We start from the raw sequence: 13,837 nt of genomic DNA on the forward strand, positions 1-13,837 counted from the left end.
AAAATGTGTTAATAAGATATAATAAATGCGAATAATACGAATAATAGCGAATTAAATGGGAATATATGCGAATAAATGTAAATAATATGTGTATAAAAAATAGTGCATAAGTGTATAAATGAGTGTAAAAAAATAATATATACATAATATATACACTTTTTTATTTTATTTTTTTTTACGAAATACAATTTTTATATTTCTCTTTAAAAAAAATACAAAAAATAAATGAAAATAATATATATTTTTTAATACAAAAAATATAAAATTCGTGCAAAAAACTATAATAATGTAAATATTTTATTTATACTTATGTGTGAAATATAAAGAAATATTTAAATGCCTTTTTTTTTTGCCACAAAACAAACACACAGTATTTTTAATAGTTGCATACAAATATACACGAAAACAAAAGTAATAAAAAGAATAAGTATTTTCTCGTATTATAATCATAAATAAAACAAAAAATATATAACATACTATAAAATAGTTATATCTTTCAGAATACTTTATCATATTCTTACTATAATTTTTCGTTTTAATAAGCTTATAAGTTTTCATAAACAAAAGGGTAAAAAAAATGTTAAGCTATTATTATATACAATTTAAGCGTATTAGCGATGTGTATGTATATTTGTCATTTATGGGTATTTTTGTAATTTTTTTGTTTTTACAAAATCGAGGAATTATTATTTGTATTTTATAATTAAATAATATGATTACTTCTAGTTTGGGGTGTATTATTTTTTCTTTCTTTTTTCTCTCACATTTTGAAAATATTTGAAAAAACTAAAATGATTTTTTGTCTTTCTTTTTATTATAAATAAGAACAATTTGAAATTATATATGTAAGGGAGAAACAAATGAAAAAATTTTCATGACTTTAATATTGTGGATTTTCTTAATTTTTTCAATTAATTCTTCTATTTAATATTATTTTTAAGCATCTACATATTCACAAGTATATATGTAAAGGGCCGGTACATTGTTCCATGTCTTTCTTTCTAATCAGCGATATGTATAATATATATTAAATATATAATAGATAGATGCGAAGCAGCAAATTTTGTAAAGAAAAGCATAGTATAATGAAATATAATTAAATGAGTAAACGAAATAATTTTTTATTTTGTCAAATTAATTTGTTTTCATCACATAAAAATTTGCCTTAGGGTATACTGCATAAGAAAGCATAATTTTGTAGCATTAGGAAAATATTAGTACTTATTTATTTTATTAAATTAAAATTTTATTATGCGCACTTGTCGTATTTTTTATTTTCATATATTATTTCTTCGCGATGATCCTTTTCTATTTCTCTTATTTTTAAACTTTAAATTAAAATATTTTTATTTTAAATGACTAGTTCAAATTATTTTAAATGTGAAAATAATATTTGTAATGAATCAGATAGCGCATCAAAATATAACTATGGCGATGACGTTATCGAACTTGTGAATTTAAACAGCAATGGCTGTAAATCATCTAATGTAAAAGAAATAAATAGTCTTAAAAAATGCTCGAGAAACGAAGCTAATCACAATACATTTAAAGAATCGAGTAGTGACAGTAAGAATGAAAAAAACACAACAATTAGTAAACTTGTAATTGTGTATGTATATTACTTCACTGGTGTAAATGTTTATATCATATTGTTTTATTTATTAACATTATTTTAGTTGAAATAATTGGTGATACACGAATTTACAATAATGATAAGATAGACGAAATAGAGTTATTAAATAAGGATGGAGAATTAATTAGAGGTAAAGGTGTTTATTTTGAATATTATTTAGGTTGTATAGAAACAGATTCGATTATATTATCTAGCGAAATATGCGACGTTAAAGATGATAAAGATATAAGTATAAGTTATGAAATAACACCCAAATCTACTAAGAGATCATATTCTCCTATGTATAATTTAAAAATAAATAATAATTATATTAGTTCAAATGATTATATAAAAATAATAGGTAGAAATATACCAAATAAAACGCAAAAAGGTAAAAAAAAAGCACCTCAAAAAAAACAAAAAAAAGAAAGTAATGACGATTGTTCTATTGTATGCTATGATATGGTATCTCAGGAAAATAATAAGTTTAATCATACATTATCATCAGATAAAAAATATGTAGAAATGGATAAATATAAATGTGAAGTTTTAAAAGATATTAATGAAGGATATCCATGTATAAGACTTAAACATAATAATAGAGATGTATCAAAATTAAAAAGTCATTTATCAAAAACTTTAAGTGTACTTTTGGTATTAAATGCTATAAGAATAGAAATAAAATTAGAAAAAATATCATTATCTGATTTTAAATTTGGTGGAAGTTTAAAGACATTTGTGCATGTTATTTTATATCCTGATTCATTTAAAATAGATGTACATAAATATCATGAATATAATTCTTTAATCAAGCAAAGTGTAAATAATTTATTTAAAGAATTAAATATTACACCATTAAGATTGGCAAAAAATGTAAGCGCCGATTCTTTTGATGATTTGAATACTATAATAGTTACCGGAAAAACCTTTTCGAAAAATAATGGTACTTTCTCCAACAAATATCAAAGTTCATCATTAACTATCAACACTAACAATGCCACTTCTTTAGATATTGCATTGAAAGGGGGAACACAAGGTATTATAATTGAGATGATATAATATATGTTCATACTTATATTTGTCTACATTTTTGCATACAAATATTGTATCGAATTTGTATTTCACTAGTTTTTGCCTCTTGAACTTCGTAGGTTCGTCTACCACCTCTCAAGCAAAGGACGACGAAGAAATTTTGGATACAACAAGCGAAAACGAAATAGAAGAAAAAAACGAAGATACAACGAATCTTGTTTTTGTCGAAGAAAAATATAGAGGTGGTTATTTACTCGAGGAGTTTAAAGAAATTTATCCAAATAGTGTATATTTTAAGCCCACGTTAAAAACATACCAAGCAGAAGGAATATGGTGGATGTACCTAAAGGAAAATCCACCTGAATATCTGAAGGAAAATATCTCCAAAGGGGAAAAGACAAAGGAAATTGACTTGGACCAAATTATTAGAAGTAATATTGTAGATAGTGACGTATCTGTAGATAAAGAAGTGCATTCAGATAGCGATATACGTGCATATAGCGACGTATATATAGATAAAGAAATATATACAAATAAAGATGTATATGTAGATAAAGAAGTATATACAACTGAAGAGGCATATGTAGGCAAAGAGGTATATATAGATAAAGAGGTATATGTAAATAAAGACATACATGACTGTGAAATTTATTTATTGGATATGAAAACAGAGAATGAGCCTTCTAACCCGGATATAAAAATAAAAGATGAAAGTGACAAAGAAAATGGCCACATGAACGAAATAAGTAATAAGAAGAAACTAATAAAGACCGAAGATTATAACAATGATGATGATAATGATATTCGAAACAAAGAGCCATTAAATCCTATGTGGGAAGAACATGCATTTATACCTAATATAAAAATATATGAAGAAGGAAAATTAATATTTGTATTAAAATATTTTTATGTAAATAAAATAACTGGATGCTTATCTTTGACATATCCACAATATGTTCCTCAATTCCGAGGTGGAATTTTAGCGGATGAAATGGGTTTAGGTAAAACAATACAAAGTATAGGTTTAATAGCACATGATATTTATCAAAATAAATTACATATAAAAAATAATATTGTAGAAAATAAAAATAACATTACATATTTGATTGAAAATACAATAAAGGGATTTAATTACAACAAAGGTGGGACATTAATAATTGCACCTCTTGCTTTGATTTATCAATGGAAACAAGAAATAGATAAACATACAAAAAAAGGCTTTATAAGTTCATATATATATTATGGTAATTCAAAAGATATAAATAGCGATTTATTGTCAAAATATTCAGTGGTTCTTACTACATATTCAACTTTAGTTTCTGAATATAAAAATACGTGGAATAAGAATCTTTCTAGCAACTCCACTGCTGATGGGCAGGGAAAAAACGAAGACAACATAGAAAGCAAATTCTCATATACAAAATGGACAAAAGAAAAACGAGAATCAAATGAGAAACTAGAAGATGTTGATAAATTCGAGGGATGGTCAAACAATGAGCAAGGAAAAGGTGATAGAATTAAAAAGAGGAAATTAAACAGCTTTTTTATGAAAACAGGATTAAATAATGGGAAAAATTCAATGTTACCTTCAAATGGTGATAAAAAAACAAATAAAGTATTAAATAATATGAAAGAATATCCATTATATAAAATAACATGGAGAAGAATAATAATTGACGAAGCTCATGTTATTAAAAATAAAAATTCAATTCAATCAATTGCTGTTTGGAAATTAAGAGGAGAAAGAAAATGGTGTTTAACAGGAACACCTATACAAAATTCTTTATACGATATATTTCCCTTATTGAGATTTTTAGGAATAAAACCATATGGTAATATTGAATGGTGGAATAAAGAAATTGCTGATTATGTAAATAGAAATAAATTAAATATAGCATTAGATATAGTTCGAAAAATATCTTCTCCTATTTTATTAAGAAGAACAAAAAATTCCAAAACAAGAGATGGATATAATATTATTACTTTACCGAAAAAAAATGTGCATATATTAAAATTAAAATTTTCTTTAGAAGAAGAAGATTTTTATCGAGCTATATTTTATAGAAGTAAAACAAAATTTGATACATATATGCATGATGGCAATGTATTAAGTCACTACTCTCATGTTTTACAACTACTTCTAAGGCTACGGCAATGTTGTTCTCATCCTTTGTTACTATTTTCGAAGCCATTTTTTGAAGAATGGAATGAAGAAGATATTATAAATGAAATGTATGGAGAAAATTCTAAAATAGCACCATCTACAATCGATTCAACAGCTGGCAAATCGAGTATCGATGTAAAATCATCAAGCATGAAAGTAGAAGATACACTGAAAAGGGACACAGTAAAAAATGAAGTATTGAAAAAGGATACTCTGATATACAACTTTTTGCAAAAATCGTCAAATTCGAAAAATTTGAACAGTGATTATAAAGAAGAAATAGAAATGCTAAAAAATGGTACAGCTATGCAATGTGTTATTTGTTTAGAAGATTCAGTATATCCATTAATCAGTAAATGCTTACATATAATGTGTAAAAAGTGTGCAGATTATTATTTTCATTTAACACAAATAGCAGAAAAGAAATGCCCAGGATGTGATAATTATATAAGTTTAAAATCGTTAAAAACTTTACAACAAAATAAATCGCCTTTAGATGATTTTTTAAAAAAAATGAAAAAGGATAATTTTGTATATTCTACTAAATTAAGAATATTATTTGATCATATAAAAGAAGATATAAAAAATGAACTTCATATAGTTGTATTCTCACAATGGATAGGTTTTCTTAAAATAATTGAAAAATTATTAACACTTCATGAAATCCCCAATAAAATATATGATGGATCATTAACATATGAGCAAAGGAAAACCACACTTTATTGGTTTAACATTCAAAAAGGCAAAATATATCAACCAGGAATTGGATTTTGTCAATCAACTGGTGATATTCCTATTGAAAATAAATCAGGAAAGGTTTTATTGTGTTCATTAAAGGCGGGAGGAGTTGGATTAAATTTAACAGTTTCATCAAAAGTATATCTTATGGATTTGTGGTGGAACCCAGCTATTGAAGATCAAGCATTTGAGAGAATACATAGAATAGGACAGTTGAAGGATGTAAATATATACAAATTTGTTTTGGAAAAAACAGTCGAAGAACGAATTTTGCAAATACACCAAAACAAACAATATACAGCTAATCAATGTTTAGCGCAAGTTGGAAATAAAATAAATACAGATGTTAATTTAGTCACCCAAAAACTAGGAATGGACGATTTTATACTTATGTTCAAAGATTGGAACTGATAAAGAAATGTAACAAATTTGATAGTACAAAAAAAAGGAGACACACAAGATGGAAAGAATCAACAAAATCATTACAATATATTTAAAGAGTTATGAAATATATATACAATAGATAAATTATTAAATGGATTAAATGTGAATTAAGTTATTCAATATTAATGTTATTTTTGTGTATGCATATTCATCTTTCTAATAAACACAATTGTATGATATCAAGTATTACCTCCCTTCCTTTGTAGGTAGGTAATATAATCGAAATATCTAATGAATTGCGGCTTTATATACATTATTAAGAATTGCCGCTAATATGTGTTCTTTGAAAGGTTTGCATGTATTATTATTTTATTACTATACTATTTTTTGGTACAATATATTTTAAACAAATAATTCATTATTTTTAAAATTTTTTTGCCTCATTGTGGCTTCAACATATCATCATTATTTTAATAATATAAATGAAAGTGTTTGCATTTTTTTAAGCATTGATTATATATGCATAATATTATATACATGAATAATTTTACCAACATATTTGATAGCCCTATCTGTGCTTATGATAACTTTAAATTTCTTTTAAATATATCTAATTAAAAAATATAAATATAATACATATTAGTATGGAGAAAAAAATCCAAGTTAAATAGTATTTAAATATAAATTAAAAAATATATAAAAATGTCTCTACTCGGCACAATGCTAGCAAGTTCTTTAATTATAATATATTTTTAGGTGTTATATGGGTTAATATAGTTATATATATTGATTTATATGTGTATATTTTTTTTTATTGATGATGAAATTTTTCTACGAATAAGGGATAGATTTATGTATATATACTTCTTTTGAAGAGCATCAAAAATGCTATTATGTTTTTTCCTTTAACTGAATAAAATTGTTTTTGTATTTAGCAAATGTTTATACGTGCAAGGACTAAAAATAAAAAGAACGAAACATAAATATATAATATCACCATTGTTACAAGTAAATGTGTTGGTTACTAAATCATAAAACAATAATTTGTGTAATTTTTCTTGTATTTTATTTAAATGTAAAATTATCATCAAGTAAAAAATTTAATATTCTTTACTCATATGTGAATGAAACGAGTTTCCGAAATGAGAAAAAAAGAGAAAAATACCCATATTATTATGTTAAATATAATACATACCAAAAAAACGACGGGAATGGTAAAAACATTAAAAGGATAAATATAAGTAGATTACATGAAAGTAATGATAAAAGACCAGAAAGAAAACTAGACGCTTATGAGTTAAATATAAGAAATGATAAAAAGTTTTCCAAATATGCAAAAAAACCAGCAAGTCCTATGTCCAACTTATTTTACTTTTCCCCATTTAAAAACATTATAAGTAGCTTTGAACCAGTAAATTATGATATCAAAAAGAAATTAAGAGAGGATGGTTTCCAATTTACTAATGAAAAAAGTGAATCAAATATATTCCCATCACTAGACGATATTATTAAAGATGGTGATCCATCCACTAATATTCATTTATATCGAAGGAAAAAATTAAAAAGTTTATTATATGGTGATCCATCAAAGTTTGCTAATACTAAAAAAGTTATTGAAAAATATAATAAGCATTTACCACCAGAAAAACAAATTGACTATGATTCCTTTAACTGTGATATATTTTATGTACATTCGGATGGCACAATTATGAATATTGAGGTAAGCAATGTTAAAATAAGTAAAAGAATAAGCACTAATAAATTATATTCTTATATATTATTTTCAAAGTTAAATATGTAGGCGAAAATATGTTTATATTTTCGTTAAAATATTATCCTCCTTCTTTTTACTTTGTAATGTAAAACTTTTTCCTTTTTTACACACACAGGAAAATAGATCCCCATATGATAAAAAATTAGAAGAAAAAGATAAACATCAGGAACCAAGATTTGTTATAATGGCTCAGGTAAAAAATATATATAATCAAATAAAAACGGAAATACCTTTTACCTATAAATACTATATAAATGTATGTATATATACTTGTTCCCTTTTTTTAGGCGGGGCATGCCAAGGAGCTCAACTTAAAGGTATAAATAAATATTCATAATAGGAGCGTATATAATGAGCACATACGTAATAATGTGTTAATTGTGTTGTTTTATTCTTTCTTCATTTTTCTTCATTTTAAGGTTGGAGATAAATTCCCAGCTGTAAGCGAAGAGCATAAAAAAACATTGTATGACAATCATTTTGCAAAACCTAAGAAAATTAGGGACCCCCTTGTTTTACCTGATGGGCGAAAAATTCCTTGAAATTGAAGGAATATATATATTAAGACAAATTTTTACTCAAAATGGCCAAATTAGTGCTGTCTGTATGCGCAGTATTTGATCGTACTACATTACCGCTTTAAATATTGTATAAAAATATTTTTTTTATTTGAATTATTTATACTTATTCCAATAAATGTGTTTAGCTATGATTTTTTATAGCTACACACAAAAAAAATTAATTAATAAACTATTAGTTTTGTCTCTACATATCCAAAAACTTGAGTTTTATATTTTTTAATTTTCTTGTAAAGTGTCTTTATCAAGCACAAATGGTAATTGTATATCTCTTTGTTTTGGTAATTTAAAAAAGAACAATCCATCATACGATATTAAAGGAGATATTTCACAAAAATTATTATTTACTTGGGTGCTTTGAATAATATTAAAATTTTTTTTTATAAGCCACGATTTATGTAAATTACTTAAACTTATTTTAGCATTTAATATACTATCACCATTATTATTACTTTTTATTGGATTAAATTCATTATCACGACATACTTCATATGCTAATATTTTCTTAGCGTATTTAAAAATATCAAAAATAAAATATTCATAACAATATACTTTTGATTTGGTAAGTATATTATTATTTGGGACACTAGATGTAAAATTATAGTATTCTTTTTCTCTTAATATTTGATGTAATTCCATATTATTATAAATTTTATTTTTAACAATATGTTGTAAAAAATCTAAGGAAAATATGTGATGGCATATATTCCCATATTTAAATAATTCAGAATTTTGTAGGATATCATCATTTAGTTCAGTATATTCACACACACAAAAAGGATTGTCCTTATCAGGACTTTCATAGGTGTTCATATTTTTATTTTCATCATACATTTGATTTATTTTTTCTTTCATACAAAAAATTCCAACTCCCTCATTTTCTTTTTTTATAACTGCTTTATTAACAATATCACAATTATAGAATGAGCATAATCCTATTAGCACGGGATCTGCTATTTTATTTAATATATTATCAATGCTTACAATTTGAATATATTTAATATTTTTACTTATCATATCATTAATTATCATATTATTATCCAATGTCTTAAAAATTGTGCCATTTCCCCCTGGGGCTGTTAGGACAGTATTATGATTTTTCATAAGAATATCAAAATTTAAGTCAGTAATAAAGTTATTGCATTGCTTAAAAATTTTAACATTATTGCTGTTTATACCAAAAAAATTATTATCTTGTAAATATTTAATTGTATGATCATAAGTAAAATCAGATGTCATAATATAAATATATATATTAACTGATTCATTTGCATTTTCTAAATAATTATATTTTACATTATTTTTATCACTTATATTATTAGGGTTATTCTCTTTTTGTGAAAGACAATTATTTGTTCTATTATTGTCATTACATTTTTTATAATCATTACTAGTATTCCCATCGTAGCAATTTGTATTATTATGGAAATCGTTGTTATCTGACTTTATTTCATTTTCAAAAAATAAAAAACAATAATCTTGTAAAAATCGAATTTGTTCAAAATAAAACTGAAAAAATGTTTTATTAAGTATAGGTGTTATTGGGAGTAATCCTTTTGGCTCTTTTAAATGAAGTCGTGATCCCAACCCCCCTGCTAAAAATATAACTGCTACTTGATTTTCTTTAATACATTTTAATCCTATTTGTTTTAATTCATTATTTATTTTATCATTTTTATATATATTTTTAATTATTGTTCCATTTTGTAAGTTTTGGTGTTCATATATACTATTATTCAGGTCGATAATATTGGGGGCGCTTATCTTATAGTTCTTTACTTCGTCGTCTTTGGATTTTATTTTGTTTAATTTTTCTAAGAATTCTTTTAAATCATTTAAGTTTATATGATCAATATTATCAATATGCCCATCTTTAAAGTAACTCCCTAAATTTTTCTGATCATATTCCTCCAACAGTTTTAAAACTTGTTCCATATGATATGAATCTAATGTAGGTCAATGACAATCGCCTGAAAAGAGAATACGAAATAAATAAGGAATAGAAATAAAATTGGGAGTAAAATTTTGACTAAGATGGTAATAAATATTATTATTTTTTTTTTATTGGTTTTATTTTTCAATGATGGTGCAAATATTAGGATAACGTTTTATTGATAAATTATTAAATTTTTTTTTCACATTAGCGATTTTCTCATATTTATAGGTACGTGCTTCAACATGCGAAATAAATTTTCGAAATTGTTTACCACATAAAATGATTAAAAATTCGCAATTATAAATGAGAAGGGTTTGAGGATAATATAAAAAAAAATTAATGATAATTTTTCTAATATAATTGGCTTAAATGAAAAAATATATATAGACGGATAGTGGAAATATACGTACAATATGCGTACGTAAAATAGTAAAAATATTGCGCTTAAAAACGAATATGTTAATTTTATAAATCAGTTGGGTATAATTCAATATAATTCCCTGTGATTAGCAAAAGGGATATATGAAATTAAAAAAATAAAAAGTCAAAATTTGTTGATACAATGAAAGCATATAATTGAAATAAAAAAAGAAAAAAAAATTAACAAAATGCAATATTATGATGAATGATTAACTTCATTCTTACTTCATATTCTTGTACATCAAACATAAACAAACATAATTTATGTACATATGGCTAGATTCGTTGTGCCATCATTATTTCATTCAATTTACATGCACACAGTTATTAATACAATGTAGGAATATCATTTTACGCTTCTAAACATTACAAATTGATACCGAAAAAAACAAAAAAATGCACCATTATATATTGCCTAGAATATCATTATGTAATACCCCATGCTGGACACATGCGTATATATGGAAAAAGTGATGCTCTCTAATTTTTTTATTCTGTATATTTATTTTTTTGTTTTTTTGTGCATGCCAAATCGTTTGATTATTTAAATGTTTGCAACCAAAACGGAATGCCCAAATCTTGGAACAAGCAAAGATGGGCCAATTTGCCATTCATTTGTATCTGGAGAAAAGAAGTGACATGAATTGAGAACATCACCATTTTCACCTCCTGTAATTATATAAGAATCGGATAAAGTAGTTGCACCAAAATTCATTTTTTTTTCGGGAATGCCATTTAAGAATTGCCATCTTTTATTAAATGGCTGATATTGTTCAACTGATTCTAAAATATTATGTTCATTATCAATACCACCAACAACATAAATTTGATTTAGATAATTAAAAGCTGCCCCTGAACTTCTAGCTTCTAATAATGCATATGGGAATTTTTCCCATTTATTCATTTTTTCATCATATACTTCAATAGAGTTTAATCTTTCACCATTAGCACCACCTATAACATAAATTTTATTATCAAAAGCTACACACATAGCTGAAGATCTCGGAGTATTTAATGGTGCAACTTCTATCCAAGCTTTCATTCTATGATCATATGCCTCAACATTAGGTATAATAGATGATCCGTCATAACCACCAATACAGTATATTCGTCCATTTGATGTAATACCACAATTATTTCTTCTTGGAATATTTAAATTGCTAGATAAAAACCATGTATCTCTTAATCTGTCATATACTTCTGTTTCAAATAAAGCTTTATAATCATAATTATTACCACCGAATACATATAAAAAGTTATTTAATACTGCACTACCAAAATATGCTTTTTTAGTTGACATGGGTGTACACATACGCCAGCATTGTTGGCTTATATCTAAAAGTTCCATAGAATTTAAATATTCAACTCCATCAAAACCTCCAATAGAAAAAACTAAGGGGAATGGTAAAAATTTAATACCGTAAAATTCTGCTTCTTTTAATAATGCTTCACTTTCTCCTAAATCTTTAGGTATAGGTATGGTTAGTGGATTTCTTAAAAAGTTTAATATAATTCTAAATAATTCACTATCACGATCCAAAAATATTCTACCTTGTTTATCTCTTGTTATATGATATCTTCCACTTAATAGTTGTTCAATAAATGAATCTTTTTGTTGAGTTAATGTATGTCTAGATGTTTCAAAAAGTGCGCCTCCTACATTTATATCAATCATAGTTTCTGTTGCTATATTAGCATCTACAATTTTTTTTTTATCATTTTCAAAATTTTTATATTCTTGAAAATATTTTTCTTTTTCTAAATAAAGTACTAATTTAATTTTATCGATTTCTTGTAAAAATCTTAATCTTTCATCATCAAATCGTTTTCGATGTTCTTCTTTTTCTTTTTTAATTTGTTTATAACCATTAGATATATCAATATCTAATTTTTTTCTTTCATCTTGTAATTTTTGTTCTTCGATATTTTTTCTATTTTCTATTTCTTTATATAATCGTATTCTTTCCATTTCTAATTCTTTTTTATCTTTAAATAGTTTTTCTTTTTCTCTTATAAAATTCATTTGTGTTTTTTTTAACCAATTAATAAATGTAATTCTAAGATCTCCAACCATATTTTCAAAATCACTAGAATCACTCAATTCAGTTTCAATTATTTTTTTTTCATATGTATCATTAATATTATTTGTACTTTTATATTTTCTAGCATTATGCATTGTGCTATTATCATCATTCATATTTATTGAGCTTGCTCCTGAATCCATAAACAATTCTTTTTTATTAGTTGGTGCACCAGTACTACCATTAATATTATTATTTCCAATTTTTAAATGCATATTTTTGTTACCACCATCATTTGAAACAATATTATTTCCATTTATGTTATTGTTAGAAACATTTAAAGCATTCAAATCTATTGAATTGTTATCTTTACTCATTGCCATAAATGCTGGATCATTTTTATTCAAATATTTATTTAAATATTTATTACCAATATTATCTTTAGTTAAATTATTTAAATTTTTAGAAAAATTATTAGGTAAAAATTCATTTTTAGAATCAAAATTAGAGTCAAGAACACTTAAATCTATGGATTCTAATAAACTATCCTTTATATTAACAAAACTACTATTATCTTCTATTTTTTCATTTTTGTCACCAGTTAAGTTCATAAATAAATTTGATTCATTTTCATCACTGCTTATATCTCTTTCTTCGCTGTTACTGTTCGATCCTGACTCTCTTTCGTATGTAACTGAAAAGTTAGAGATACTGTTTGATTTTATTTTATCATCCTCCATCGTCTATTTTACAATTTTTTGTTATTTATCTATTAGCTATAATATTATAATAACTTCATACACTCTATTTTATCAATATCAATTTACGTAGATATAGATATATATGAATTCATATCCCACCATAAATTAACACAAAGATAATGTTGGGATTTTCTTCGTCTGTTTTTACGGGAATTATATATTTTTTTTAATTTTAGTTTTCTAACGGTTAGTATTATTATATGGGTAAATTTTCGGAAATTTTTATATGTAAATATATATTTTTTATGAGTAAAATCAAAAACATAAAAGATATGGCATAAAAATTGAAGATATCTGCCACTATATATATACAAAGGAATACTACTTTTAAAACAATTTTAAAATAATATATTGGCGATATTCCGCAAAATAATAATAAAAAAAAATTAAATATTTATTATTTTCTTTTTCATAATA

The 13,837-nt window shown here is 24.4% G+C and overlaps 4 protein-coding genes across 4 annotated transcripts; 2 read left to right on the forward strand and 2 right to left on the reverse strand.

Annotated features, from left to right (window-relative positions):
* Positions 1–1,355: 1,355 nt before the first annotated feature.
* PVVCY_1305950 (DNA repair protein RAD5, putative) lies at positions 1,356–5,957 on the forward strand (the record flags this gene model as incomplete). The annotated part of the gene is made up of 3 exons (XM_008624266.1): positions 1,356–1,566; positions 1,677–2,648; positions 2,764–5,957. The coding sequence occupies 3 exons, from the start codon at positions 1,356–1,358 to the stop codon at positions 5,955–5,957; spliced, it is 4,377 nt and encodes a 1,458-aa protein (XP_008622488.1).
* Positions 5,958–6,942: 985 nt separating this feature from the next.
* PVVCY_1305960 (conserved Plasmodium protein, unknown function) lies at positions 6,943–8,246 on the forward strand (the record flags this gene model as incomplete). Its single annotated transcript, XM_008624267.1, has 4 exons — positions 6,943–7,650; positions 7,820–7,897; positions 7,992–8,021; positions 8,124–8,246. 4 exons carry the CDS (start codon positions 6,943–6,945, stop codon positions 8,244–8,246), a joined length of 939 nt encoding a protein of 312 aa, XP_008622489.1.
* Positions 8,247–8,501: 255 nt separating this feature from the next.
* On the reverse strand, positions 8,502–10,217 carry PVVCY_1305970 (UDP-N-acetylglucosamine pyrophosphorylase, putative; the record flags this gene model as incomplete). Its single annotated transcript, XM_008624268.1, has 1 exon — positions 8,502–10,217. The coding sequence occupies one exon, from the start codon at positions 10,215–10,217 to the stop codon at positions 8,502–8,504; it is 1,716 nt and encodes a 571-aa protein (XP_008622490.1).
* Positions 10,218–11,182: 965 nt separating this feature from the next.
* PVVCY_1305980 (kelch protein K13, putative) lies at positions 11,183–13,399 on the reverse strand (the record flags this gene model as incomplete). The annotated part of the gene is made up of 1 exon (XM_008624269.1): positions 11,183–13,399. The coding sequence occupies one exon, from the start codon at positions 13,397–13,399 to the stop codon at positions 11,183–11,185; it is 2,217 nt and encodes a 738-aa protein (XP_008622491.1).
* Between the last annotated feature and the right edge of the window lie 438 nt (positions 13,400–13,837).

Source organism: Plasmodium vinckei (assembly GCF_900681995.1).
Source record: "Plasmodium vinckei vinckei genome assembly, chromosome: PVVCY_13".
NCBI classification, from domain to species: domain Eukaryota; phylum Apicomplexa; class Aconoidasida; order Haemosporida; family Plasmodiidae; genus Plasmodium; species Plasmodium vinckei.